General features: G+C 45.1%; 1 protein-coding gene across 1 annotated transcript; it reads left to right on the top strand.

Annotated features, from left to right (window-relative positions):
- The first annotated feature begins 289 nt into the window (after positions 1–289).
- Positions 290–24799, top strand: Ccdc25 (coiled-coil domain containing 25). The gene is made up of 9 exons (XM_057786189.1): positions 290–413; positions 1818–1865; positions 6016–6055; positions 12207–12258; positions 13366–13441; positions 15676–15779; positions 15930–16132; positions 18928–18973; positions 23420–24799. The coding sequence occupies exons 1-9, from the start codon at positions 386–388 to the stop codon at positions 23447–23449; spliced, it is 627 nt and encodes a 208-aa protein (XP_057642172.1). The 5' UTR covers positions 290–385; the 3' UTR covers positions 23450–24799.
- The last annotated feature ends 2682 nt before the right edge of the window (positions 24800–27481 follow it).

Here is a 27481-nt window from a genome sequence, read left to right as displayed (position 1 = left end):
ACTGAGTGTCTTCGGATGTCACGAGTACAGGAACCTGTAACTATGAAAGAGGCCGTTTTTGCATTCGTGCCGCCCATGCTGGGTTGAGGGGAAGTCAGAGAAAAGGCAATTTTTCCTTTATGGCCGCAAACAAGATGCGGTTTCCTGGCGCTATTCCTTCAGCCGGCCGCTAGGGTGCAATCCTCAGTCACGGGGACACCCGCCCACCCGCCAATAGCCTTCCTTTCGCCAGGACTAAAGATGGCGCCGACAGGAGGGCGTTGTGACGCGATCTCACGTCCGCCGGAAGTGCCCGGAGGAGAGCCTGGAAGCCGGCTCACCCTCACGCCTGTGGGCTCTTGAGCTTCGCGATTTGAACAGGAGTTGCCACTCTTCTACCAGGATCATGGTGTTCTATTTCACCAGCAGCAGTGGTGAGTGACGCCGCACCCTCCGGGTTCCTGCCCCCGCAGCTGCCTCCAAAGCCGGGATTCCCCAGCCGCCGCCGCTGGGCTTGGACCTGGTCCTGGAGCGCATCCTCCCGCGGGCGTCTGTCCCACCGCCTTCTGGGTCCCTGCGCGGCCGTCCCCTCGGTTGCCTGCTGGTCCTCTGGTCGGGGCCTGGGGAGCGCCGTGGGAATGCGCCCCCCCTCTTTACACCCGGGAATGTTCTCATCCCCACTTGACAGACCCTCGAACGCTGCCTGGGCTCGGGAAGTGTGTGGGTTCGCCCTAGCACTCTGGCAGCACCCTGGAGGAGCGACGTTGACCAATGAGACAGGTGCCAACAGCTGTCTCCTGCAGGAAGAGTACTTTGCCCTTCTAAAAAGGGAGGAGCAGGAGTGCCATGGAAAGCAATAGAAGGACTAGAACGTCAGTACACCCCCTCGCCGGGTAGAAGTGCTGTCTGGTTGACATATGGTAACACTACTGAGCTGGGTTTGGAAGGCCAGAAAGTGGTGTTTGGTTTCCAGGAAATGCTGTGTCCATATTGTTCTAATCAATCTCTGATTAATTCACCCCGTTAAAAAAAATAGCTTTGACTTTGCCAAGACACCTTTGGAGACCTAGTTCCCACACCATGATTAAGTATACATTTTCTTTATCCCGTTAACATGGCTTAGCACCGCTCTTCTCATGTGGCAGGTCTCTTGAGAGGCAGTCTGTCTTGTCTCCTAAGCATAGTGCCTTACTCGTAGAGCTGGCTGTTGTGTGTTGTTTTTTTTCCTTCTTGAGACAGTGAGTGACTCAGGCTGGCTTCAAACAGGGACCCTCCTGCCTCAAGCCTCCCTACTGTTGGTGTTACTTTCTAGGTCCCCCAGTGTGGAGTGATGTTCGGTGTTTGTGTACTTGGTACTTATTTGTTTATTTTTGAGACAGGACCTAATTATACCGCCCTTGCTGGCCTAGAACTCACTCCACAGCTCAGACTGGCCTTGAACTTGTGGTTGTTGCTCGTTACCACTGGAGAAGGCCAAAGATGTGTGACTGATCTGGGAGTGGCCGTTAAACTTTATCCCTGATGTGAAGGAAAAAAAATCAAATGCTATTTTCCTGAAAAGGAGGAAACAAACCATTCAGCAATAAGTATTGGCAAACGTCATATTTGGGGACGAGATACTGTTTTGAGGTCAGTAGGACTATAATGCTCTTGCTATGGTTTAATTGTGTCCTGCTGATACCGGTTACTTGAAAGTATAAAACTTGTTATTGAAGGATATAAGAGCTTATGGGTAAGTCAGGTGTGGCTTGCAGCTCCTTATCAGAGCCTTTGACACTTGGGTTTCCTGTGAAGCAGGTTTGTTGGTGAACTTAACTGTCTTTTTGTTTCTGTTTCAGTTAACTCATCTACGTACACCATCTACATGGGAAAGGATAAATACGAAAGTAAGTTTACAAAAGCATTTGATTTTGAAATTGCAGGCAGGTGAGTGCTGTTTGTTGCGTGCGGTTTTTGCTATTGATTTCTTCCATTCCTTTTGGAAATTACACTTGACGAACAACAATTGGCTATATTTTTTGAGCCCATACACACATTGTGAGGTGGTCCCATTGGAACCCATAGCATGTCTGTCACCGCAAGCATTGATCATTCCTTGTCGGTTAGAGAATTCAACATCCTGTCTTCTAGCTACTTTGGCATAGACTTTGGTAACTGTATTTACTCTGCCACCGAATAGCAGATGCGGTCCTATCTGATTATGGTTTTACCAGTTGGCCGGCCTCTCCATAGCTTTCTCCTCTGTTTGTCTTACTCCGCTGGGTCTTGTGTGCAGCTTAGTTGTAGTTCATGTGTCTTATGTGACTGTAATTCCAGCGTTAGAGGGGATGGTGGGACTGAGGGCCTCGTGAACACTGATGGCAAATACTGCAGATAAGTTACAAGCCAGACCCAGTTGAGCAATTGTTTTCCCTTGAGACAAGCTTGCACTCTATAGCCCATAATATCACTGATTATTTTTGCTTGTCCCCCAGCATCCTCCTGGTCTCATGAAGGAAAAAGGATGCTGTCTATCTCCCTGTTCTACAGTGTAGAGTAAGCCACCACTATAGAGCTATAGTTATTTAGAGTGGATAGGAACGCAAGTCTGTTGCCAAATATGGTTTACTTTCTGTTGTGCGAAGTTTAACTCTTTTTAGTTTTGTTGGGGGCACCACCCAGCTCCCAAATAAATCACATGTGGAGGCTTATTCTTAGATATATGAATGCATAGCCTTAACTTGGCTTGTTTCTTGCCATCTTTTCTTAAATTATTCTGACTCCCTTTTGCCTCTGGGCTTTTTTTCCTTTTCTTAGTTCTGTATATCTTCCTTTCCTTTTCACTCTGTGGCTGGCTGGGTGACCGGCCCCTGACATCCTCTTCTCCTTGTTCTCTCATTGCTCCTCCTTTCCTCGTTTTTCCTTCTGTTTATTCTCTCTGCCTGCCAGTCCCGCCTATCCTTACTCCTCCCTCACTATTAGCCGTTCAGCTCTTTATTAGACCATCAGGTGTTTTAGAGAGGCAAAGAATCACAGCTTCACAGAGTTAAACAGATGCAGCATAAACAACAGTCACACACCTTAAAATAATAGTCCCCAACATCTTTCTACTACATCAGAGGTGGAGCCGAGACTGCGGCTTCTGGGAAGCACTTATCACCCGGCTGCTGCGTGAGTGATGCAGGTTTTGCACTGTATAACTGGGGTGCAGGGGGCAAGGCATTCCCACCTGTCTCTCTCCTCCTTCTGTGGTTGTCTTCTCTTCACTGAGGGCTTATGTGTGGGGGCCTCATTACAACCTCTGTGAGGAAGACATTGGTAGGGCTTGAGCTCCATTCAGGTGTATACACACAGAGACATCAGACATAACCAAAGCATTGCATTTTGTTGTGAAGCTAAAACTGCTCTGAAATGTAGGGCATGTTTTAAAGTGTGGACAAAATGCAGTGATTTCCAGCACATGCTGTGGAAGGGATGGTGAGTGGGGCTTGAGGCACCGAGCTGAGAAAGGTCTTGTATTTGTAGTAGAATTGATGCCTAGAGACACACACCTCGATGAGCATCCGTCTCCACAGCCTTGAATCTGGATGTCTAGAGCCCTCTTGTGTTTTGTGTTATTGTGTATGTATAGAATATTTGCTCATCAGGAAACTTTGGAGTCGTGTGGAGGTATCGGCCCTTCCAATTTATCCCAATAAGAAAGGGAGCTGTGTTTTAAAGCTCCTATTGGGGATATTCCTAGTACCTCCCATTTATTTCTCGTAGCCCTGCAGTTTCTAAGCAAGCAGTGGATAAAACAGGAGTGGAATTTTTAAGACAGGTATTTTCTCTTCTTAGCCAGCAGGTGGCCCCAGCCATACGTAGCACACTTAGAAATGTTTTGCTACTAATATTTCCCTTACTTCAGTTATTTGCCCAGCTTCCCACTCACATAGTAAATTCCTGATGTCTGTCAGAAACCTCCTGGTCTCTACTATCGCCAAGTGCCCTCTCCTATGAGTTGTATATATCTTAGCCAGTAGTAGGCTAGCCTTTCTTAGATACATCTAAAATCTTCACATAGGAATCCCATGGTTTCCTTCAAGTTCTAACCAGTACTTACCTGCCACATGTACAGCTTAAATATCAGCTAATAATAGAATTCTTTTTTTTTTTTTTTTTTTTTTTTTTTTTGGTTTTCGAGACAGGGTTTCTCTGTGGCTTTTTGAGCCTGTCCTGGAACTAGCTCTGTAGACCAGGCTGGTCTCGAACTCACAGAGATCCGCCTGCCTCTGCCTCCCGAGTGCTGGGATTAAAGGCGTGCGCCACCATCGCCCGGCTTAATAATAGAATTCTTATAATAATAAAAGTCAGGTCCTCACCTCTAGTAGCTCTTTCATCATATTCCCAAAACTCTTCTTGTAACTGGACTGTTCTCTGTCCAGCCAGATCCCAAATAATGGTGGCACAGAGACTTAGTAATTATGAAAGCTCAGCCTATTTCTTAGGCTTGTTTCTAACTTGCTCTTATAACTGAAATTAACCTATTTCTATGAAGCTTTGTTTTACCATGGGCTTTTTACTTTTCTTGTACTCAGTATGTCCAACTCCATGTCTCATTGGCATCTCCTCTGTGCCTCAGTTATCTCCTCCTACTTCCTCTCTCTACCCAGAAGTCCTGCCTATACCTCCTGCCTAGCTATTGGCTATTCAGCCCTTTATTAAACCGATCGCAGCAATATCTTTACACATTGTAAATATCCCACAAAACTCACTTCCTCCCAGAAAAATTTCTTTTCACACTTTCAGCTCCTTTCTCTGCTAGTAAATTTCCAGATATGACTTTTATTTTCTTCTTAAGCATATTTTGTTCGTAATATTCTTAAGTATACAATCAAAGGTTTGTTTGTTTTCTTTCGTTGACACTGTTCTAAGACAGGGCCTTACAAGGTCTCACTAAGCTGACTTGATCAGCCTTTTAGTCCAAGATGTCCTCAGACTCACCATCCTTTCTCAGCTTCTCATGTGTATGCAGCCATACCCTGCTGAATTTCCAAGGTTTTTGTCCATCTGTCTGTTCTTATTTATTTATTTATTTATTTATTTATTATATATACAATATTCTGTCTGTGTGTATGCCTGCAGGCCAGAAGAGGGCACCAGACCCCATTACAAATGGTTGTGAGCCACCATGTGGTTGCTGGGAATTGAACTCAGGACCTTTGGAAGAACAGGCAATGCTCCTAACCTCTGAGCCATCTCTCCAGTCCCCATCTGTCTGTTCTTTTGAGACACATTCCAGGCTGGTTTTAACTCCTTATGCGGCCAGGGATGACTTGAACCTTGATGCTCTTGTCTCTACCTCCCAATTGCTGGGATCACAGGCTGTGTGACCCACACTCGACTTCTGTGGTGTTAGGGATCAAACCTAGGGCTTCGTAAACATTAGGCAAGCAATGCAGCCACTAAACAGCCAGCGTGTCCCAGATCACGATGATGATGATGATGATGATGATGATGATGTAACCCACTATTTTAAAGTTTGAACAAAATCATATTAGCATTTAAGCATTATAGTTGGTCAGAATTACCTAACTTCCCAGCTGCTGAAGTTTTTTCTAGTATTTGTTTTGTTCAAAGGAAACATCTTTGGGCTTTGAATTGGAAGTGTGACAGAAGCCATGTAGTGTAAATTGTCTGACTGTAAAAGCTATCCTTCTTGGGGCTGGAGAGATGGCTCAGCAGTTAAGGGCACTGACTGCTTGCTCTTCCAGAGGACATGGGTTCAATTCCCAGCACCCACATGGCAGCTCACAATTGTCTTAAAATGCAGTTCCACGAGATCTGACACCTTCACACCAATGCACATAAAATAAAGTTAAATAAATCATTTAAAAAAAAAAAAAAGCTGTCCTTCTTTTCAAGCTTCCCAGTTCTGCCACTGTTGTCTCCTTTAAGGAAGAGGAGAAAGTGAAGGGGTATGGGCTGCTTTTCCCCTCCCAACAATAAAAATCCTGGATATTTCCACTTAACAGTTTTTCTTAATTTCTTTTTCCATCCTCTTGTGTCTTACTGTAGATGAAGATCTGATAAAGTATGGCTGGCCTGAAGATATTTGGTAAGTTGCAATTTTTATTCTGCTTCATTTAGGTTATCATTTAGATTTTTAGACATAACCATCTACCTGCCTCCTTTAATTAAAACACCTCCTACGTGGTGTTTTGTTTCTAGTGTTCATGAGTAAATAGCTGTGGTTCCCTCAGTGCTCCACTCCTATGACCCAAGAGAAATGTGCGGGCTCCCAACACACCCTTTTAGCCACTTTCTTTTTCCATGGCCATTTTCCACTGCTTATTCTGACCGTCATATTCTCTCTCCTGGAACCTAGTCTCAACCATTTGAGTGGAGTATTGTTCTCCCTGGATAAGTTCTCAGGCCCTGTTTACTTGGCTGTAGTTTTTTTTCTTTCTTTTCTTAGCTCTTTGGTCTGTGGGGGCCCACCACCTAGCTTCCACATAAATACATGGAGACTTATTCTTACTTGTGATTGCCTGGCCTTAGCTTGGCTTGTTTCTAGCTAGCTTTTCTTTTTTTTTTTTTTTTTTTTTGGTTTTTCGAGACAGGGTTTCTCTGTGGTTTTGGAGCCTGTCCTGGAACTAGCTCTGTAGACCAGGCTGGTCTTGAACTCACAGAGATTCACCTGCCTCTGCCTCCCAAGTGCTGGGATTAAAGGCATGCGCCACCACCGCCCGGCCTAGCTAGCTTTTCTTAAATTATCCCATCTGCCTTTTGCCTCTGGACTTTTGCCTTTCTCTATTCTACATGTCTTTCTTTCCTTCTTTCTCCGTGGATTGTGTGACTGGGTGGCTGGCCCCTGGTGTCCTCTTCTTCTTCTCTCGCTCTTCCCTCTTCCTCATTCTTTTTATTCTCTCTGCCTGGCTGCCCTGCCTGTCCATTATCTTGCCTTGCTATGTGGGCCTTTCAGCTCTTTATTAGATCAATCAGATGTTATAAGCAAGCAAAGTAGCACAGCTTCACAGAGTTAACAAATGCAACATAAAAGAATGCAACACATCTTTGCATCATTAAATAAATATTCCACAGCATAAATTAATGTAACACATCTTAAAATAATATCCCACAACACTTAGTGCACATTTCTCAAGTGCTTAGCTCTGCCAAATATTGTCAAGTGTCAATATATTTAATTTCTCAGCATTTATGAAGTACTGCTATCATGCCTGTTTTACAGATGAGGAGCAGAACAGGTCTGCACTGGCTATTACTGGCCCAGCCCAGGATCTCACAGGCCCAGCTCAATTTCCAAATCACTGATTCGCCCTCTCTTTCAGTTCACTGCGCCCCCACCCCCACCCCCAGACCCTTTGCTGTAGCTCTACAGATCTCTTTTCTCCAGCTGTGGGCTGGAGAACTCCCCCTTATCTCCCTGGAGTGCTATGAGGTTAGATGGCCACTTTTCAGAAGCGCTGGTTCAGTTTTCAGTGAGGTGTGCGGCACTGAGCACTTAACAGGGAAGTATTGTATGCAGAGTAACTCAAGCTCCACTTGCTTCCCCTTCCCTGAGGCTCAGAAGCCTCCACGGATCTGCAGGGCCACACCAAAGGACCTCTTGGACCTCTACCTACTTGGTTAGGAAGAGCTCTAGTTCACGGCCCCAGTGGGCATGTTCACCTGTCATTCAAAAGTCCACACTGAGAACCAGGATGTAGCCGACACATGAGGGATGTTAAAGCCTTATGAAAAACAAAAGCTGTTCCAGCACAGTGTCCTGGCTTCTCAGCTCAAATGCACCATCAGATGAGACCCTGCTTAGGGCCCCTTGGTGCAGGTGGGCTTATTGTACTGCTCAGAATTTCTGGAATTTGTGGCTTTCCTTCAGAAGGCCCTATTTCTTCAACAGGACAACTCTTCACCTGCTTCGTGAACTACTAAGGTCGTTAGTGCTGGCACATAATGAGAGTTCCATACATCTACTGACTTCCCACTCAACTCACTTGCTGCCATCCTACAAACACCCTCTGGAAGCTTCCTCCCGGGGACTGCTTCCTGTTGTCTCTCCTTTGCGTGGCTGTCGTCCCCAGCTGAAGTAGTTCCCATAGATGCCGGCCGGGCTCTCTGATGCACTGTCTGTGTCTGTTAGGCAGTTACCTGCTATACTTTTTGCCCCTTTGTTTTTTCAAGCTAGAGTTTGACTATTTCAGGCTTCCCTGGAACTCACTGTGTAACCCAGGCTGCCTTTGAAAACACAGAAATTTCTTCTCTCAGTTTTCCAGGTGTTAGAATTAGAGGTACCATGTTCACCAATGCTGTACATTAGCATACAGATTTGAGGATAGCTGCCTATGTAGGAAAGGTTACATATTAAGATACATCTTGAAAGACAGTTTGCTTGAGGTTTTTTTTTTTTTTTTTTTTTTTTTTTTTTTTTTTTTTTTAGCTTGAGACTCACCAGGCTTATATCGACAGGTACCTAGAGATCCCTTTTGGCACCTTTAATAGTCTAGAGATTAATGACCAAAGTTCAGCACAGTTGACTTTTATTTCCAGAAGTTATTTGAGAACTCAGGGCTGCTGGAATAGCCCTAAACTTCGGGGCCCTGTTCCAGTTCCTGTGCTGTCAGTCCTGACAATCTGCCAGGGATTGTCCTGGACAAAAGAGTGGCCCTGAGCTCTTCTGCATTCTGATGTTAACCTGATATCCCCTGACGCTGCCTTGGGGGATTTACCTGTGGCAGCAGCTAAGTCTGTCTGGTAAACCTTCTGAGGTTCCTTTAAGCAAAGATTCTTCTAGGCATTAAATGAGATTAGAAATAAATCGGTTTTCAAGTGAGGAAAAGAGAGGTGTGTGTCTTTGCTACCTCCAGACTGCCAAATGCACAGTATTTGCACAGCCCTCCCTTCAAGAAACTGAGCCGCTCACTGCCTGTGCCTCTACACCCTCAAGTAACTGTTCTTTTATCGAAAATTCTAGTCTCCGAATTAGTGAAGGGGATCAAGATGAGCAGGGATGAGAACATAACAAGGACAAGAGGCTAAAAGTGGGCAAAGTTAAACCTCAAGTGGGCATCGTTAGGAACACTAGAAAGACTTAGCAAACACAGCAAGTTTGCTCTGAATTACTTCAAACCCTGTATTTCTGTTGGTCTCTGCCCTTTGTAGCTATGTACTGGTAAATGTAAGCCTGAAGAGACTCCGTAACCACAGAACTCTTAGAAAAGGAAGCATGTAGTTGGACCTTACTTACAGTCTCAGAGGCTTAGTCCATCATCATCATGGTGGAGAGTGTGGTGGCACACATGGCACTGGAGCAGTAGCTGAGAGCATCAGGCAGAGAGAGAAAAAGACTGGGGCTGGCAGGAGCTATTGAAACCTCAGAGCCCACCCCACTGACATACCCACCACACTTCCCTAATCCTTTCAAAGAATTCCACAACCTGGTGATTAAGTATTCAAATATATGAGCCCATGGGGGCCATTCTTACTCAAACCACCATTCTAGCCATGATACTCTCATGAGTGCTTATGAGTTCATACCTAGGTATGAACTCGTTAGTATATATTGAATTAGTTTAATATTTCTATTGACAGCATTCCATATAGGAGACCTTGAAGAAAAAGAATCTGCTATAGCTACTATTGCTAGTGGAAGGGCTCTTACTAATAAAGAGCTGCCATTAAGTAAGCAGAAGTCAGAGTGGCAGGTGTTCCTTCTCACTTGAGGTCAGTTCGCAGCATAATATTTTCCTTAAGATTCTGAAAGGAGGGACTGGAGAGATGGCTCAGAGGTTAAGAGTACTGGTTGCTCTATCAGAGGTCCTGAGTTCAATTCCCAGCAACCACATGGTGGTTCTTAACAACCTATGAGAGTTCTGGTACTCTTTTCTGGCGTGTAGGCACATGGAGGCAGAACACTGTATTATCATATTTTTTTTTTTAAAAAAAGATTCTGAGAGGAGAATGAAATATACAAAATTTCTAGATTTATAAAAGGGATTTTTCAGGGTACAAAAATGCCCAAATGTGATAATTAATATGAATTTTACATGGGAACGCAAATAAGTAAATGAACAGTTTGGAAAAACATGAATCAAATATGTAGTGTCCATTTCTGACTCTCAGTAAAGACTAAGATGCAACATAGATCATTTGCCTGAAGTCTGAATATTGTACTGTATCCAGAACAAATAGGATATTTTGCTTCTTTGATGACATTAGAAACAGCATAATCTTAGCCTTCGTACTGAATCATACTTGTCTATATCCTGTACCAAGTGTGAATGTATGACCCTTTAACACCTAGATGTCGAGAACAAAAAAAAAAAAATGCCTGGGGAAGTCTGTAGGGGGTGCAATGAGGCCTCCTTAAGGTTTTGTTTCTTTGTTTTGAGACAGGGTTTTACTAAGTAGTCCAGGCTGACTCTAAACTTATGATACTCCTGTCTGCTGGAATTACAAGCTTTGCCACTATGCTCAGTTTCCGTAGGCTTCCTTAACCTTGTTAGGGACAGCTCCAGCTGAAGTTAACGGAGTCACCTTGTCGGGCGTGTGTAGGAAGGACTGTCACTAATAAAGAGCTGTCACTAAACAAGTAGAAGTTAAGAATAGCAGGTGTTCCTTCTCAGCTGAGGTCAGTTCATTGTTTGATGCTTGAATTCTAGGCCCATCTCTGCGTGTCACAAATTGAGTCAACTTCATTTGATGAATTATAAGCGTGAAAAATGTCACATCAATTTTAATAGATTGCATTAAATTGATGGATAATAAGAACCCTGTCTTAGTTAGGGTTACTATTGCTGTGATAAAACACCTTGACCAAAAACTACTTGGGGAGGAAAGGGTTCATTTCACTCCCAGTCCCATGTAACATTCATCATCAAAAGCAGCGAGGACAGGAACTCACACGGGGCAAGAGCCTGGAGGTAGGAGCCGATGTAGAGGCCATGGAGGGGTGGTGCTTACTGGTTTGTTTCCCATGATGCTCAGCCTGCTTTCTTATAGAATCCACGACTACCAGTCCAGGGATAACCCCACCCACAATGGGCTAGGTAACTCAAACTCCTACTAACATGTGGCTCTACTCAGAATCCCCCACATCCATCACTAATAGATTTGCCTATAGCCCCATCTTATGGAAACATTGTCTCACTTGAGGGTCCCCCCTTTGATGATGACTCTAGCTGCTGTCAAGTTGACATAAAACTACCTAGTACAGATCCTAAAGAAAAGTGACTTTAATATGCTGTGGAGATACGTCCCACCTCATTCCCAACATTATAATAGCCCATAATTCTTGTCTGTGTTAGCCAAATGGCTTGGTGCCTTTTTCGGTGAGGCAGTCACATCTTGCTTGCTCTATGTCTGGCTTCCTCTGTGACGACTGCATACTGACTCTTTCCTCTCTTAGAATTCTCCTGTTCTCATTGTCCTGCCTCTACTTCCTGCCTGGTTGCCCCACCTATACTTCCTGCCTGGTTACTGGCCAATGAGCGTTTTATTAAAAATAATACAAGTGGCAGAGTAAAAGACCATTGGACCCCCAGCAGCCAGAGCTATGTAGTGAGTCCTATGCCAAGAAAGAAGCAGTGCTGTGGGGCATCCTGACTGATTTTAGGACAGCGCCAGTGCCGCAGAGATCGTGTCCACCCAGGGATGTGCATTGATGCCATTGTCTGTGAGTGAGGCTTGGTGGGAGATTGGAAGAATTCTAAGTATGATCCATTTAATGATGTAGTCTGTTTAGTTAGCTGACTTTTCTAAATCTGAACTTGATCCTTGTTTTTGGTTGTTTTGCCAACATTGTAAAGTTGAGATATCAGAAACCATATTCTCCTCTTCTCTAGAATGCAGTCCTGAAAGGCTCCCAGGTCAGCAACAGTGGAGTTTCACTGACTTCTTCCATCTTTTCTCATTGAAATTCTTTCCCTGGTTTCTTCTTGGCCTGTGCTTTAGTCAGGGGCAGCCAAATCTCAATTCTTCCGTGAAGCCCTTGGTCACTGATTGCTCTTTTTGTCACATGAAGCTTCGCTCTCCCAGGATGTCACTTTACTCTCTGACTCATCTTGGCCTGGAGCCACGCCAGCTGCACAGCTCTCGGGTTCCTCTTGCCTCTCCAGGTCACTGGCCGGCCCTTTGGAGATGGCGACAGTTTTATAATAAGTCCCAGGAAGTACTTTCTTGGAGCGGGATGCTTTTGATGCAAGTAGCTGAGGACATGGTTGTTTTGCTAAAAGTGCTTTCCTTCCTTGCAGGTTTCACGTGGACAAACTCTCTTCGGCTCATGTATACCTTCGATTGCAAAAGGTAATGGAATGTAAACATGAATTCATGACTTTCTATTTAGTGATGAGCACCATATATTCATAATTTTAAATGTAGCTGGGAATGTAATTTAGTGATAGAGTACTTGCCTAGCATATAGAAGGAAGGCTCTTGGTTCACCTCTCAGACACCACACACACACCCCACGCACATACCACACACTACACCACACACACACACACCACACGACACGTACACACACCACACCACACCACACACACACACACCACACCACACACATACTACACACACTACATACACACACACACACCATAACCACACATACACACCGCACACACACATACACACAAACACACACCACACCACACACACATATACACACTACACACACACCACACACACACACCACACTTATATAAGTTTGAAGCATAGCAGTGAGATAAAGTAATTTCAGCACTGAGTTCTATGTAGCACTTGTCATCTGACAGCTGTTTCTATAATCCCATGCCCAATAGAACCTAATTCTAAACTGATTTTCTCCAATGTCTTTTTTTTTTTTTTTTTTTTTTTTTGGAAATAGCTTTATTTACTCAGCTCTTTGATTGATAGTGATTTCTGTAGAGAAAGTGGCATCTCTGTCATTTCTCCCTTGTGGTGGTAAATAGTGGGAATCTACCACTCCACCACAAGAACTCACCCTGATTTTGGCTGGGAGGAAGATGGTCTGTGAGATGTTTGGGATCCAGAATCCAAGGCGTCTCTTTCAAAGGACGGTTATAGGGACCTCAGGCAGCGAGACTTCTAGATGCCGAATGGGCACCATTTCTCCACATGCTTTCCGGAAAAGAACGAGGACAAAAGCTCCTGGGCCATCACTGCAGTGGATATCTGCAGCATGGCTCTTAAAAGGTGTGAAGTGTAGTTTTCCCTGTTAGTGCCTTCTCTTAGTTTAGGCAGCATCCTGTGTGGGCATGGTAAATTCACTTCATCTTTCAGTGTTCTGTACCCGGCCCGAAGAGCCCCTGCTTGCTCTAAGCCCGTGTCCCGCAGGTAAGACAGCAGGTGCTGTGAGCGTCCCAGTGACCATCAGTAACCAAAGAGGACCATTCGGTTTATTTTATGTTGTAGGGAGAGAAGATAGAAGACATTCCAAAGGAGGTTCTCATGGACTGCGCCCACCTCGTGAAGGCCAATAGCATTCAAGGTCAGTTTTCCTACGAGTGTTTTCTGAGTCAGCGTGCACGTTTTCTGTGTCTGGAATGAAGTCCATTTTAGCAAGTGTGCTGTTGATGCTGGCGTGCTTCTGAGGATCCCAGAAGAGAAGGCTGAGGAGGGGACAGTTCTGCTGCTTGTCAGGGGAGTAGCAGCTCATCTCCCACTCCTCAAGTCCCACTGTCCCTCTGAGTCTTGACACTTGTGACTCTCCCTTTCCCTGCTCTGCTTCAGAATGGCGGCAGCAGTGCAGTTCTGGTAGCTAAGGAGGTGTGGAGGGTTTGTTTCAGTTTTCTTTTTTAAAAATTTAAATGTAATTTTATGTGTATGGCATTTCGTTTGCATGTGTGTCTATGCCATGTGAATGTCTGGTGCCCTTGGGGCCCAGAAGAAGGTGTCAGATTACCTGGAACTGGGTTACAGACAATTGTAGCCACCACGTGGGTGTTGGGAATTGAACCCGGGTCCTCTAGAAGAGTTTCTAGTGTTTCTAACTACTAAGCCATTCCTCCAGCCCCTTGTTTGGGTGTTTTGAGCCAGGATCTTGCTATGTCACCTAAGCTAGTGTGGAACTCGCTGTGTAACCCACACTGGCCTGATACTCACAATTTTCCCTTTTCGGCTTCCTGGGTGCTAGTTCCAGGTGTGTGTGACTACACCAGGCTTAGAGCTAGAGACTTTAAACCATGTCTTTTCTTTTTCCCTTCTCTTCCATGCTATTCTTTCTTTAAGTTGTGATGGCCTGGGTGGTCCTTGAGTGTTGTTTTCTTTCAGAAGCTCTCTGGGTGAGCCAGTGTGCAGTGTGGGCTGGGAACAAGCGCCCTCTGTGTTTTAGGCAGTAGTTAAAATACTGGGCTTGGTGCCTGCTCATTTCTACTAGATAAGATTTAATCTGAACAAAAGGTCTATCTAGGATGGGGATAGCACTTCTGAAGGGGTTTGAGAGGTACTGGTCTGAATGACCGCGATTTTAGGGTAGGATATAGACATGGCTAGAGAGAGATAAGTGGTTATAAATGAAGGTGGAAGATGACCCGGAGCAAACACAGCTAAGAGCAGGCGCTGGGGTCCATGGCTGCGTGATGAGAGCTTGGCAGCCTTCCTTCATGCAGACTGCTGTCTTCAGCCTCAACTTAGGCGGCCTTAATAACGAACTACGAGTGTATACAAAGAAGCTTAAAATTGACCTTTTGGAGCCACCAGTTTTCAACTCCATAAATCAACAGGCTGTTATGAGTGAGGGTGTTCTGTTTTATGAGGAGACTATATAATCTTAGATCTTCATTTACTGAAGTGAGCATTGAAACAAGCAAACTCTTCTGTTTCAGCTTCTTGCACACTGTCTTGTTCTCCCCTGTGCCCCTGACTCGCAAATGCGCCTTGGTTCAAAAAGCTGTCGACCCCTTATTCTGGGCTCTGTTTCTTTCTTTTTAATGTCTTTACAGTTTACGAGTTCTATAGAGAACATGGGGGAGGAATGGTAACATGGGAATTAACTCCCCTTCCTCCCTTAGCCTTCCAGTGATTGCTCACATAACAGACCATGAAGCTGGGCCCCAAGTTCTGCTCTTAATCAGTACCAGAGGATGCTGCTGAGGAGAGTGCAGGGGACACGCCACTAGCAACTCTGTAGTTGTCAAATTCTTTCCTGCTCAACACCGAGGGAACAGGGATTGAACTTGCTGGTTTCTGCTAAATTGGCCCATTTTAGGTCAGAATCAGGTTTGTTTAGGGAAAGCGCTCCACTGATAACTGAACAAACCTTCCTAAACGTGTTGGTGTCCTCAATGGCAGATGGAGTCAGAGAGTAACAGGCACCTCTGAGCTCGTGCAGCTGCTTAGGTATTGCCAGGCTGGCTCTTGGAAATCCCAGGCTGTAGCTGTATATTACTGATTACCCATTACTGCCTCAAAGATTTCTTCGAGGGTCTAAGGAGACTCACTTGTTTCTTTTCTCTTGAAAACTATGCACATGATAATTTTGTGTTCAATTTTAGGGAGTTCTTGGAAGCCCCTGATGTTGGTCATTTACCCTTGCTTTTCTCACTGTAACACTTTAGCTTCATGTTTGACTTTCCACTTGTCTTTCATGCTTTGTGACATTGGAGTTGTCAAGATCTCTGATCAAGCCTTGACCGGGATGGGTGGATGATGTTTTGCTGTGGGTGAGGGCTATGCCGCTCAGTTTCATGTTTCCTGCCTGTTGAAGACAGTCTCTCTCTGCAGGCTGCAAGATGAACAACGTTAATGTGGTATACACGCCTTGGTCTAACCTGAAGAAAACAGCTGACATGGATGTGGGGCAGATAGGCTTTCACAGGCAGAAAGATGTAAGTGTTCATGCCACCACAGGAGGCAGGGCCCGGCTCCAGGCTGACTGTGATGTTCCTAAGGGTGTTACACTGGGGAGGAAAGCCCAAGACTTGCCCCTCTTAGGTGAGAGAAAAAAGGCTAAGTATTTCCCCTTACCTCCTTCAAAGGTGAAAATTGTGACTGTAGAGAAGAAAGTGAATGAAATCTTGAATCGATTAGAAAAGACCAAGTCGGAGAAGTTTCCTGACCTAGCAGCAGAGAAAGAAAGCCGAGACCGTGAAGAGAGGAATGAGAAAAAAGCCCAGATTCAGGAAATGAAGAGGAGAGAGAAAGAAGAAATGAAGAAGAAACGGGAAATGGATGAACTTAGGTACGATGGGGCTGTGGCCTTGCTGTTGGCTGACACAGGTTATCCCTGTGGGCTCTGCTCACAGATTTTCTGGTGAGAGGAGGGCACATTAAAGCTCCTAGTGTTGAATGTGTTGTCCGTCACTGTAAGCCATTGTGGGCTTTCCTCAGAATCCGGTCTGTTGAGAAGGAAAAGGTAAGGGAGTGGTAGTCTTGTGCAGCTGTGCCGTTGGGACAGAGACACGAAGCTGACTAACTCAAAGCCACTTTCACATGCCTTTTCTGCCCTTTGAAAGTTGAACGTCGTTAAGAGTGATGGGGCCTGCTTCAGTGCCTTGCAGTTGTAGGCAGCTGTTAAAATACAGGTTGGCTCCTGAAGTCTCAGTGAAGGTGGCCATGAGAACGCTGACTGTATCATCTTTCTGCTGCTCCCATAACAGATGGCCCCAAATTTAACTCCTCAAAGAAAAGGACAGACTGAGGAGTTCTGACTAATCCAAACAAGAAGTCAGCAGGGCAATTCCCTTCCGGAGGGCTCTAGAGGAGACTCCGGTTTGCAGAGGCTGCCCACATTCTGTGGCTTGTTGCCCCTTCTTGTGCCTTCTCTGCTTTAAGGATCAGACATAAACACATCATCCCAGGAATCTCCCTGTCATTAGAACTGTCCCATCTGCAGTGTTCCAGCCGTGTGCTTCTAGTCCTGTGTTCTCAACCCTCCTAGTGCTGCGACCCTCTCAGACAGCTCCTGGTGCAGTGACCCCAACCATAAAGTTATTTCACTTTATTTGTTATTTCTCTCTCTCCTTTGTGTCTCCTCTTTATGTAGTGCTGGACATTGAAAGAGGGCCTCATGCACACTCGGCAATTGCTCCATCCCAGAGCTCTGTCTCTGAGGCCCCTCTTGTTGCCCTTAACGGGAAGCTGTCCTTATAACTTGTAGCCATGGAACTCCTGGGTGTCCATGGATGTCATTTATGATATGTGCACCATAGTGTCTTCTAGATTTGTTTTTAAAGTATCTATAGTAAAAGTATTCATGGAAATGAAGGGAGAATTCTCCATCATGCAGTGTAAACTCTGCCCCAGAAGTTCAGCCAGTCCTTCCATTTTCACCTAGTCGTAACCAACCTTGTGAGCCCCACTACCCCCAAGGCAGGGTTTCTAGGTAGCTATGGAGCCAGTCCTGGTTCTTGCTCTGTAAATCAGGCTGGCCTTGAACTCACAGAGATCCATCTGCCTCTACCTCCCAAGTGCTGGGATTAAAGGCGTGCGTCACCACCTCCCAGTGTTCATTACCCTTTTTAAAAGACTGGAAATTGAACCAGGGGCCTTGTTCTTGCAAGCACTCTACCACTGACTGAGCTATATTCCTTTAAAACATTTTTGTCTTGAGACACAGTCTCACCAAGTTGTCCAGGCTAGTCTCAAATTTGTGATCCCCCTGCCTTAGACTCCATATTGTTGGGATCACAGAAGTACCACCACACCCAAACCCTACTGCTGTCTACTGTCACTGCTCTGTGTGCCTGGACTCCTCGTGTTGATTGTAAGCTCTGCAGAGCCTTGTGACCCCTTGGACAAGACAACATTTCACATGTATAGTAATGTAAAGTCATTGTGTCATGAGTGAATACATGAAACTATTCCCTGGTAGAATAATTCTAGAAGCTGGTATCAGAACTAAGGAGTGTGCTAGCCAGCCATTCTATAGGCACAGGGTCCTTATATAGGAGGCAACAAAATGAAACAGGACCAAGGTACCAAATATTTGGAATACTAGATCGAGAAGGCTCAAGAAACATGGAGTCAAGCCATGCAGGGGCCTTTTTTGCCTGTTTATCTTCCTCCTGAGCATTATGATGTCATCAAAGTCTCAAACAGCTGGAGCAATGCCTTTGCAGGTAAAAGATTTTGCCCCCAAAACTTGACAAGCTGAGTTTAATCCTCAAAACTCATGGTGATGAAGAGCCATTCTCTGACTCAGTGCGCATGCTACACTTACGTACACACACAAGAAATAATGTTTTTGAAGTTTCAAGCAGAAATGATGAGGCTTTTGAGTGAGTGAGCCAGTTAATTTTTTTGTGACAGTATCTCACTCTGTAGCTCAGAATGACCAGGAGTTGGCTGCATGCCCTAGGCTGACCTGTCACTTGCGCCATCTCCTGCCACAGCCTCCTGAGTGTTGGGTTTTGCAGGCATGGCCCAGTCGTGGCTTGTGATTTAGTAAGAGCTCTTTGCCTGTTCAGTTATAGAGGGAGCCAGAGGCAGTGTCGGTGGAACTTAAGAAGTGATTGGCAGTTGTCCACACCACACTTGGACTATAACGTAGCTTGGACTATGGTGGTGACTTGGAGGTAGAGAAGATTCTACCAGTGAGAGGCAGATTCACTGGTGACGGGATCAGATCCATTTTGATGGTAGCTTGGGTTGAGGACAAAAGCTAAGAATGACTCCTGGGTTTCTGGCTTGAAGTGAAATAGACAGTGACGCCATTCTAGGCAATAGGAGAAAGAAATGCATTTCTTTTCATAGGGGATGTTTTGTGTTGGATGTGTACCGAAAGTCTGGAAATGCCTTTTTGGCATCTAAAAAGGTGTTGGGGCAGTTGGGTTAAAAGGAGGGAGCCCAGAGGAAATGTGGACTTCTGAAAGGCACTCTTGTGTGCTGCTTTCATCAGAGTGGGTAGTTTCAACAACTGGCTTCAGCCTTCAGCCAGCGTGGTAACCATATGCGAGATGTGGGTTTTAGGGTGGTAGCTACCCATGAGATGCTTACTGAGCAATAACCTCACTTTGAATATTTTTTTTCTTCTAGGAGCTACTCATCACTAATGAAAGTGGAGAATATGTCTTCAAATCAAGTATGTTCACGTTTCTTGCTCCAATATTGTGTGTTGAAATACTTCACAGAGAGTCTTTAGTAACTGAGTTACTATTATTGCATTTCAGATTGCTTACCATCTAGCACACTGGGGATAGATTCTGGCAGACCTTGCCTTTCTTTCCCGTGCTTTTGTGTTTATTTTGTATGGGTCACTGCATGGAAGCAGAGTCTGATGCCTCGCCTGCTGTGAAGCTGTGAAGGGCAGGCCTATTAGTATTTTTTTTTTTTTTTTTTTGATTTTTCGAGACAGGGTTTCTCCGTAGCTTTTTGGTTCCTGTCTTGGAACTAGCTCTTGTAGACCAGGCTGGCTTCAAACTCACAGAGATCCGCCTGTCTCTGCCTCCTGAGTGCTGGGATTAAAGGCGTGCACCACCACTGCCCGGCAGGCCTATTAGTATTGCACAGTGTGTTAGTCAGCTTTCTGTCACTTAACACAATACCTGAGATGATCAATTTATGAGGAAAGAAGCTGTTCACCGTGCGGCAGCTGGGAAGCAAAGAGGGAAAGAGGAAGAGTCCCCGTATCCAGTGAAGGGTGTGCCTCAGTTACCTGACTTCTCCACACCAGGCAGCACTTCTTAAATGTTCTGGAGAACAAGCCTTCAGTACATGGCCTTTGGGGACATTTCCAGATCCAGACTGTGGCAGCTCCCTGCAGTCCACTTCCTTGCTCCTTTCCTCTTTCCAGACTTTCGAATGTATTTGCATTTATTAATTTCCTCCACTAATGTGGCTATAGATTCCACAGCACAGTTCAACAGAACCAGAATTTTACTCCTTTTAATTAAAAATAAATGTACCAAATACAGAGATCATCTGTTTCAGGCTAAATAGCAACACTGATTTTTTTTTTTTTCCATCCTTGTTAGGACCAGGAATAAGTGTTGACATGTTTTGGGTTTTTTTTGTTTTGTTTTGTTTTGTTTGAGATGGGGTTTTGTTTTGTTGCTCAGGCTGCCATAAAACCCAGCCTGGTCTTAGACTCTCTCTTCCTGCCTCTGTTTCCCAAGTGCTGGGATTATAAGCATCTACCATCACATTTGGCTCAGATCTGTATAATACGGTTTTAAAATGCAGGCTTTCGGTCTGTATTGTCAGGTATGTTAGAGACGAACTGCAAAGGCTGTTTACATGAAAATTACATTAAACCTGTGTTCTTTAGTCACGCTAGCTTTGTGCGGCCCACTGGTTACTTATGTCAGCAACAGTGAAAGACCTGCCATTAGTACAGAAAATTCTGCTAAGCATCTCAGTTTCCCAAGTAAGGTTATCTTTTCAAACTCCAAGTTCAGTGTATGAATTGGAATCAGTAGAATTTTAGACTTTGTTTATCTATCCAGTACCTATCCAGGAATGTGTAAGATCGTATCTTTACTCCTACCTCTGTGAAGGACTAAATTTTTGAGTATCCTTTATGAATCAAGATGTATCTTTATAAATTATTCTGAGAAATTTCAGACACGCACCGTGTAGTCCAGCAGGACCGAGTATGAAGTCAGGAGATTTTAACTGTCACTAGGGTGAGCCTACTGCAGTTTTAGCCTTGCTAGGGGGATGTTGCTCAGTACAGAGACATTACCTCATGAGGTTGTTGTATCCTGTAAACAAGGGTGTGCCGTGAAGACTGTGCTAGACTCTGTCATGACATAGGTAGTCGTCCCTGGTCCTTACTGAGCCCTGAGTTTGTTTAGCCCTCTGAACGCTATTCTTGGCTTTCTTACAATGCAGAGCAGTTTAACATTAGGAGAAGTCTGTGATAGAGTCCAAGTCCACTTCAGTTAAAACTAATGCTCCAGCCTCTGCTCTGCCGACTAGCATTTATCCAGACTTCCTATGTAGAAGCTTTCACCAGAAATCTGGCCTGTGTTTCAACCTTGTACATAACAGTCCTGTCACGGTGGATCTTAACAGCTTACGTGTTCCGGAATTGGAAACACAGACATATATGTGCACAGGCCTCATCAATCAGCTCTTGATATCTTTGAGGCACTGGTTTCAAGGCCCTCCCTAGGAATACTAAAATCTGAAATCTGTAGATGCTCAAAACCCTTATAAAATGGAAGAATATTTTCATGTAACTTAGGTTTTCTCTCCCCATGCGTTTTATCCTGTGTTGTTATTTATATCAGTTGCAATGTAGATGCAAACAGTTGTCACAATTTATTGCTTAGGAAGTAATGTACAAGCAAAAGGCCTGTGCGTATGTTTGTGGGATTCCTAAGTGCTTTCTGTCTGCATTTGGTTGGATTTTCAGATATAGACCCCCACAGATGCAAGGGGCCAGTGGTGCACGTGTATGCACAGTTACTGTCACTAAGAGCCCCAGAACTACAGTGTTCAACCAGAGACAACTGCTCACTGGTCCCCCTTCCTCCTGCTCTGTTACTTGCTGCTGTGGGCGAGGTGCTCAAATGGGAAGGCTTCAGTCTTCTTGTAACAGTTTCTGTTCTATTAACCATCTTGTCTTTAACAAGCTGATTTGTAATGTGATCACTTGGTCTTCATTCAAAGGCTGATGCTTATGTGAGATAGGACTGTGCAAGCTCATCAGGAAGAATGCTGGTCTCTGTCTCTGTCTCTGTCTTCTTTCTCTTTTCTTTGTTTTTTTGTTTGTTTGTTTTGTTTTGTTTTTTTGAGACAGGGTTTCTCTGTAGCTTTGGAGCCTGTCCTGATACTTGCTCTGTTGACCAGGCTGGCTTTGAACTCACAGAGATCTGCCTGTCTCTGCCTCTCAAGTACTGGGCCACCAGCCACCCTGAGCTAGATTTTTATCTGAGCTTTTAGTCTTCTATTTAGCATAACCTCTTTTATCTGTCACTTTTGTCCTGGGGCTTGGAGGCATAGACTGTTGCTGTTACAGTCCTCTTGCCTATCAGTTTATCACTGGGTGACAAGAGATAGCTTTGAAGCTGAATAATTTAGGAACTGGGGAATCTGAAATGTAATAGTTGACCAAGGAAAGTCCTAGACCACAGACGTATAGTTAAGCATTCCTGTGGTCCCAGAATACCTGCCCTTGGGCAGCAGGAGCTCTGCACACATCTAATGCATAGCCCTGGAGGGACTTGGCACCCTTACCTCCCAGGCAGTCTTGCTGACTGGGAAGCTGACATTTGAAGATGCACGCTGACTCTTCCCAGTGTCTGATGCTGCTCTTGAAGTCCAGGACTCTGAGGCAGTCAGTCCTGGTACCCAGACAAAACACAAACAGATGAACCAGCTTTCCTGAGGCTCTGATTCCTGAAGCTCCAGGCACAGCAGTTAAAGAATTTGCTGCTTCCAGAGGACCTGGGCGCTGTTCCTGGCACCCTCATGATAGCTCACAACCTCTTAAAACTCCAGTTCCAAGGGATCCAGTGCTCTCTTCTGACTTCCTAAGGGTTTCTGCATGCGTGTGGTACATGCACACACACTCTAAAATAGTTCTTTAAGAAGGGGGAAGAGGAATAACACAGAGAGATGCTGGCTAAAACCAGAGAAAAACAGCCTTTATAAAAACCACCATTTTCTACCCTCACCTATTATTTTCCTACCATTTCCAGCCAGGGACCTTAAAGAGAACCTACGTTGTGCTCTTGCCAGTATTGCTGTTAGGCAGTAAGAGATAGACATTGAAGCCAGTGCAGTGGCCGATGCTGCTGATGAAAGGGGACTGGGGCTGCACCTTTGTGTGGCCTGTGGGACTTAATCAGCCATGCAGTAAGATTGGCCCTTTGCCTGTGCACTGTCGTGTGTAAGAGACCTAACTGACTAGCTTGATTACTAGCCTTTGCTTGGCTTAAGGACTTTACCCACTAAAAAGGAGGAAAAATAATCAGCTATTCATGTGAAATCGGAAATCTATGAAAACAATGAGGTTCAAAATACTGGGGTTTAGGGCAGAATTTTTTTTTTTTACTTTTTATTTTTATTTAGTTTTTTACATATGGCAGTGTTATTGGCTTAAGGAATCAAGACACTGTTGATTAGCGTACTTGTTGAGGATTGGTCCTTTTCTAAATTGTGTTTAGGATATCGGCGTGACAGGAGCTGTGTTCAGAGAGTTAAGTCACTCCAGGGAAACAGGTTCCCTAGCCCTCATCTCAGTTCCTCCCTTTTTAAAATTGAAAATCCATGCGAAATGCTTAGCTATTTCCTCCCCTTCCTCACCCTCATCCCACCCTCTACGAGTTGGAGTTGGGCTTCCATCCGTGGTAACTTGGGGGTTGTGGTAATGAGCATGTTGTAGGCTGTGGCTGCTCTCCCTGGTCGTTCCCAGAGCTGATGACAAGGGGGCAGTGGTGAGTTTGGTCATCTTCCTGCTACTTCCTGAACCCCACGATGAGGAATAAGGAGAGGGGTGGTGGGTTAGTTTGCTAGTAAACGTAAGATGCCGACTGACCGCCCTTAAGGCCTTCATCCTCTCACTGTTTGTCCCCTGCAGGATGATAACGACTCTGATGAGTTCATGTGAGCCGAGCAAAGGACCCTGGGAAGAAATGAATGTGCAGACCATTACAGCTCTTTTGATTGCATCTATATTCTGAATTACAGAAACGAACCAACCAAAATTCTACCTTCATTCTACGTAGACATCATTCATTTTGGACCTTTTTTTAAGTCGTTCCTTTTGCCGATGAAAAGAACAGATGTGTAATATAGTTGAAGAGAACTTACAACTTTAGGAAAAGAAAACTATTTTTGGCAGGACATGCGTCAGTACCTCGTGAGGGCCGGCTGCCTTTGTTCTTGAGCTAGGCATTCGAGCAGACCAACTCTGGAAAGTGCTTCTATAGCTGTGGTCTGGAAACAGATGTCGCAAAATGCGTTCCCTATTTCTAAAATATCTCTGCTTCCATTACGACTGTCGGTGGCTTCCTCGGGCCAGCACCCCTGATGTCGATTTCCTGATTAAAAGAAGGGCATATGAGTTTTGAAGACACCCAGTCCTTAAGAGTTGAATTTCAATATTGACAGGTTCTCTCTAGTTGATCTCAGCGTAGCTAGCCCGGCTCTTAGCTCACCCCTCGAGGTGAGGGCCCCCATCCTAGCATCATAGTTACATAACTGATCTTAACTAACTTTAGGAACTTGTTACCTGAACCTCAAGTGACCCCAGCCACTGATGTGATAACCAGGCTCTGCTGTCATTTCTCTGCATGAAGGGGGGGCAGGACAGGGTGCTCTGCCAGCAGTGGGAGTGACAGTTTGCCTCATTTTTCTTGACTGTATCATGAAACAAAAATCCACAGTGGATTGTGAGTTTTAGAAAGAATCAAGCAGTTTCCTAGTCAGCAAGTATTTATCTCCTCACTTTGAAATAATATTTATTTTGAATTGTAACCGCAAAGTTGTAGGCTTGGTGACTTCATGTGGAGCATTGGTACTGGTCTGAGCCACCTGCTGTCCAGTTGATACATTTTATTACAGTGTTTAAGGGAACCCCTGGAGAGACCCAGCGAAACAGTGAAAGAGAAGAGAGAGCAAAGCCTGCAGGGAAATGATGTGCAGATCATATTTAAATATGATAATACCGCACAGTGCCCACGGCACTGGGCTGCTGAGCCAGCAGAAACGATTTCTTCAGCAAACATACCGTCATCACTGAAGTGTGAGCAGAACCAGAAGACCGATGATGTGTGTTACTCCAAGTTGAGCGTGAGTTGAACTGGAAAAATTCCCTGAAGCGTAACTCATTAGCCAGATTTGAGGGGGTATGGGAGCCAACACCAGAGGAGTGTGTGTGTGTGTGTGTGTGTGTGTGTGTGTGTGTGATATTTAGACTGGAGTTCTGTGATTTTAAAAAATTATAATAAAGTATCATTTTTATCAGATCATTGATACATGAATTCTTAGAACTTGTTTTCTATTTAAAAAAAAAAAAAAAAGAGCAGCCCCCACCTCCAAGCTGGTTTGAGGCTAATTGTGCTGTAAAAAACTCCATTACTGTAGGTTCCTTGTGTGAACTCAAGGTCTTGTGCTTTCGAGGTAAGTCCTGGACCACAGCCCTACCCTCAGGCTCTGCTGTGGGACCTGCAAGGGTGACCTTTCTCAGATCTGAGCAGAAGCAAGTGTGAACCGGTGGCAGGGCTGCCCAGTCCTGCAGCCCTCCTGCCAAATCCCTGTAGACATCCGTTTAATGTTTCAGCTCCTTGACACCTCATTGGGAGGTTTGCTGCCACCGTTGCCTGTGTCCACTCTGCATTTGCAGAGCCTTGAACATACAAAGGGGGAAAAAGATCTCTTCAATGTCAGGTGCTGGGGTCTAGATTCTAAGTAGTTCAAAACTCTTCTTACACGGGCTCAACATAGCTGGAACTCTCCAGAGTGCTCAGAGTTGAATGCTTAGCTTCCACCCCTTCAGCTCTTCTATGCCGATTGTCCCTCTCCTCTTTACCCCTATTTTACATTTTTCCAGTTCACTTGGTCTCTGGGAAAAGCAGAGAACTATTCTTGTAAGGACACAGTTCACAAGTCACTGCCGTCATCAAAGCCGTCTTTCTTGCTGCTCGCATGTGTCCTAAGGGTTTGATAGAGGAAGGAGGTCCAGCCCACCTTTGTCCTGTTTAGCCCAAAGGAAATTCCACTCACCAAATGAGGCCGGTCCAGTTTGGCCAACCGTACCACTGTCTCTTCACCTGGCCACTGTGGACAGTTGTAACCTGTGTCCTGTCTGTGAAACTCCCCAGGCAGGGTCATTCTCCCTCGGAGACCATAGCAAAGATGGGCCCAAGGGTGCAGTAAGGCCTCACTGGTAGGTGACATGTCAGCCTCTCGGTAGTACTTGGACCTCACAGGTTCCTGAAGGTCCCTGAGTGAAGAAGAACTGCAGCTGTCCCCGGAAACTGGTAGATTTGCTTCTGTATGTTATGTGTGTCCCTTTTGAGTTGTGCCTTACATAGTTGTGAAGGCGACTGGCCTTATTGTCACTTGGCAAGAGCCACACTGTGATGTCTGCAACTGAACTACAACTGTACACGCTACTTCTTGATCTCTATTTTGAAACACCGTGAACACCCACTTTTGAAATATTAAAAATCTAGAGTTCAAGGTAAAAATTCCAAGCTTTTCCATAGTGCAAGAACTGTGGTCCGTGCATTACCCATAAGCTACCACTCAGTTCGGAGCAGGAACTAGTCTGGTTGATCGCTGAACTTTCTCCCAGCCCTTCTGCTCTGAAAATCTATCATTTTCTGAGAGTTAGTAGACGCACCAGATGTCTCTGGGTGACAGCAGCTTTTGATTTGTGCCATCCTAATCAGGCAGGCACCATCTGCATCCTGCAGAAATAAGAGATGGAGGGAAGGGCCAGCAGAGGGCAGAAGAGAGCAAGAGGCCTCAGCTTCGATTTGGGGTGATCCTTAGGAACAGGTATCACGCTCCTGCAGAAGGTCTGGAGGTTAACCAGCATCCTGCAGCAATCTGGAAGACCTATGCTCTTGGGAGCAGCGGTGTCTCAGAGCGCCTCACCTTTGGAATAATAGAAATACAATACCACTCACTGTTTTAAACAAAAAACGAAAGCCAATTGCTAGCAAGAAGGCAACAGTGATTGTATTTACAAACAAGGCTCTGGATCTGGAGTTGGCTTGGCCTTTCCTTTGGGCACACAATGCTCAAGTCTCATCTCACGCACAGGAGGTGAAGGGACTTCAGGGATTCTCTGAGCTGCCTGAGTCTACTGTGGTACCCTTTGCAATGGTCTAAAGAGAAGACCTGAGCCTTGCCTGGGACACAAGCTCAGGACTTCCCACAGGTCTCTCGCTAGGAAGTTATGTTACTTTGCCAGGGCCAGCCTCACAGTGGCTTCAGCTACTAGCTATTCTGGCATCTGGCGCTGCAGAGACCAGGCTGGGAAGCTTTGAAGACAGCTGGGGCTGCTCCTCAACCCTTCATTTGTTAGGATCCAATATTGTCAGCAAGGGAAGAAGGCTCATCATGTGTGGAGTGCGGGCTCCCAACAACTGCCTGACTCCTAGAGAGAACAGCCCCTGAGCTCTGGGCCGTCTCCATCCAGGACCTCAGATGGGCAGAGCATGACAGGGCGGATTCTGTGACTGTGATGTGGGTCAGCTGCCTCTGGCTTGTGTTACCAATCAAATGCTCTCCTTCCCTGAATTACTCTGGGATTTGGTATTTCCTCTACTGTTCTATAAGACTCTAAAAGTATCCCTTTAAAATATCAGCACCAAGTATAAAAAGAATGTTTGAACAAATATAGGCATTTAAAGAGTGATCACAATGACAAGTCCCTGCTCCCCAAAGTCCCCTTTGGGCCCTCCATCCCTACAACTCTTATTTTTGTCATGTGTTTTTCATTGCTCTTCTCCATCTTTTACCCTGATGGGCACTCTGACTTTGAATTTTGTATGGAATTTATCGTCATTTTTCTCGATAACTTCTACTGAATATTGGGCAGGCATTTGTTGGTTTGCTTATGAGAAGGTCTTCTAACTCTACCCTTGACGGGTCTTGAACACTCATTCCTCATGTATTAGCCTCTGGA

Source organism: Chionomys nivalis, chromosome 12 (genome assembly GCF_950005125.1).
Source record: "Chionomys nivalis chromosome 12, mChiNiv1.1, whole genome shotgun sequence".
In the NCBI taxonomy this organism is placed as follows: Eukaryota; Metazoa; Chordata; class Mammalia; order Rodentia; family Cricetidae; genus Chionomys; species Chionomys nivalis.
This window is presented reverse-complemented; position numbering and strand designations above follow the sequence as displayed.

Coding starts and splice junctions, on each gene's coding strand:
- Ccdc25 (XM_057786189.1), top strand. CDS start 386: ATGGTGTTCTATTTCACCAGCAGCAGTG. Junction 1,866..6,015: donor GGGAAAGGATAAATACGAAA/GTAAGTTTACAA, acceptor GTCTTACTGTAG/ATGAAGATCTGATAAAGTAT. Junction 13,442..15,675: donor GAAGGCCAATAGCATTCAAG/GTCAGTTTTCCT, acceptor CTCTCTCTGCAG/GCTGCAAGATGAACAACGTT.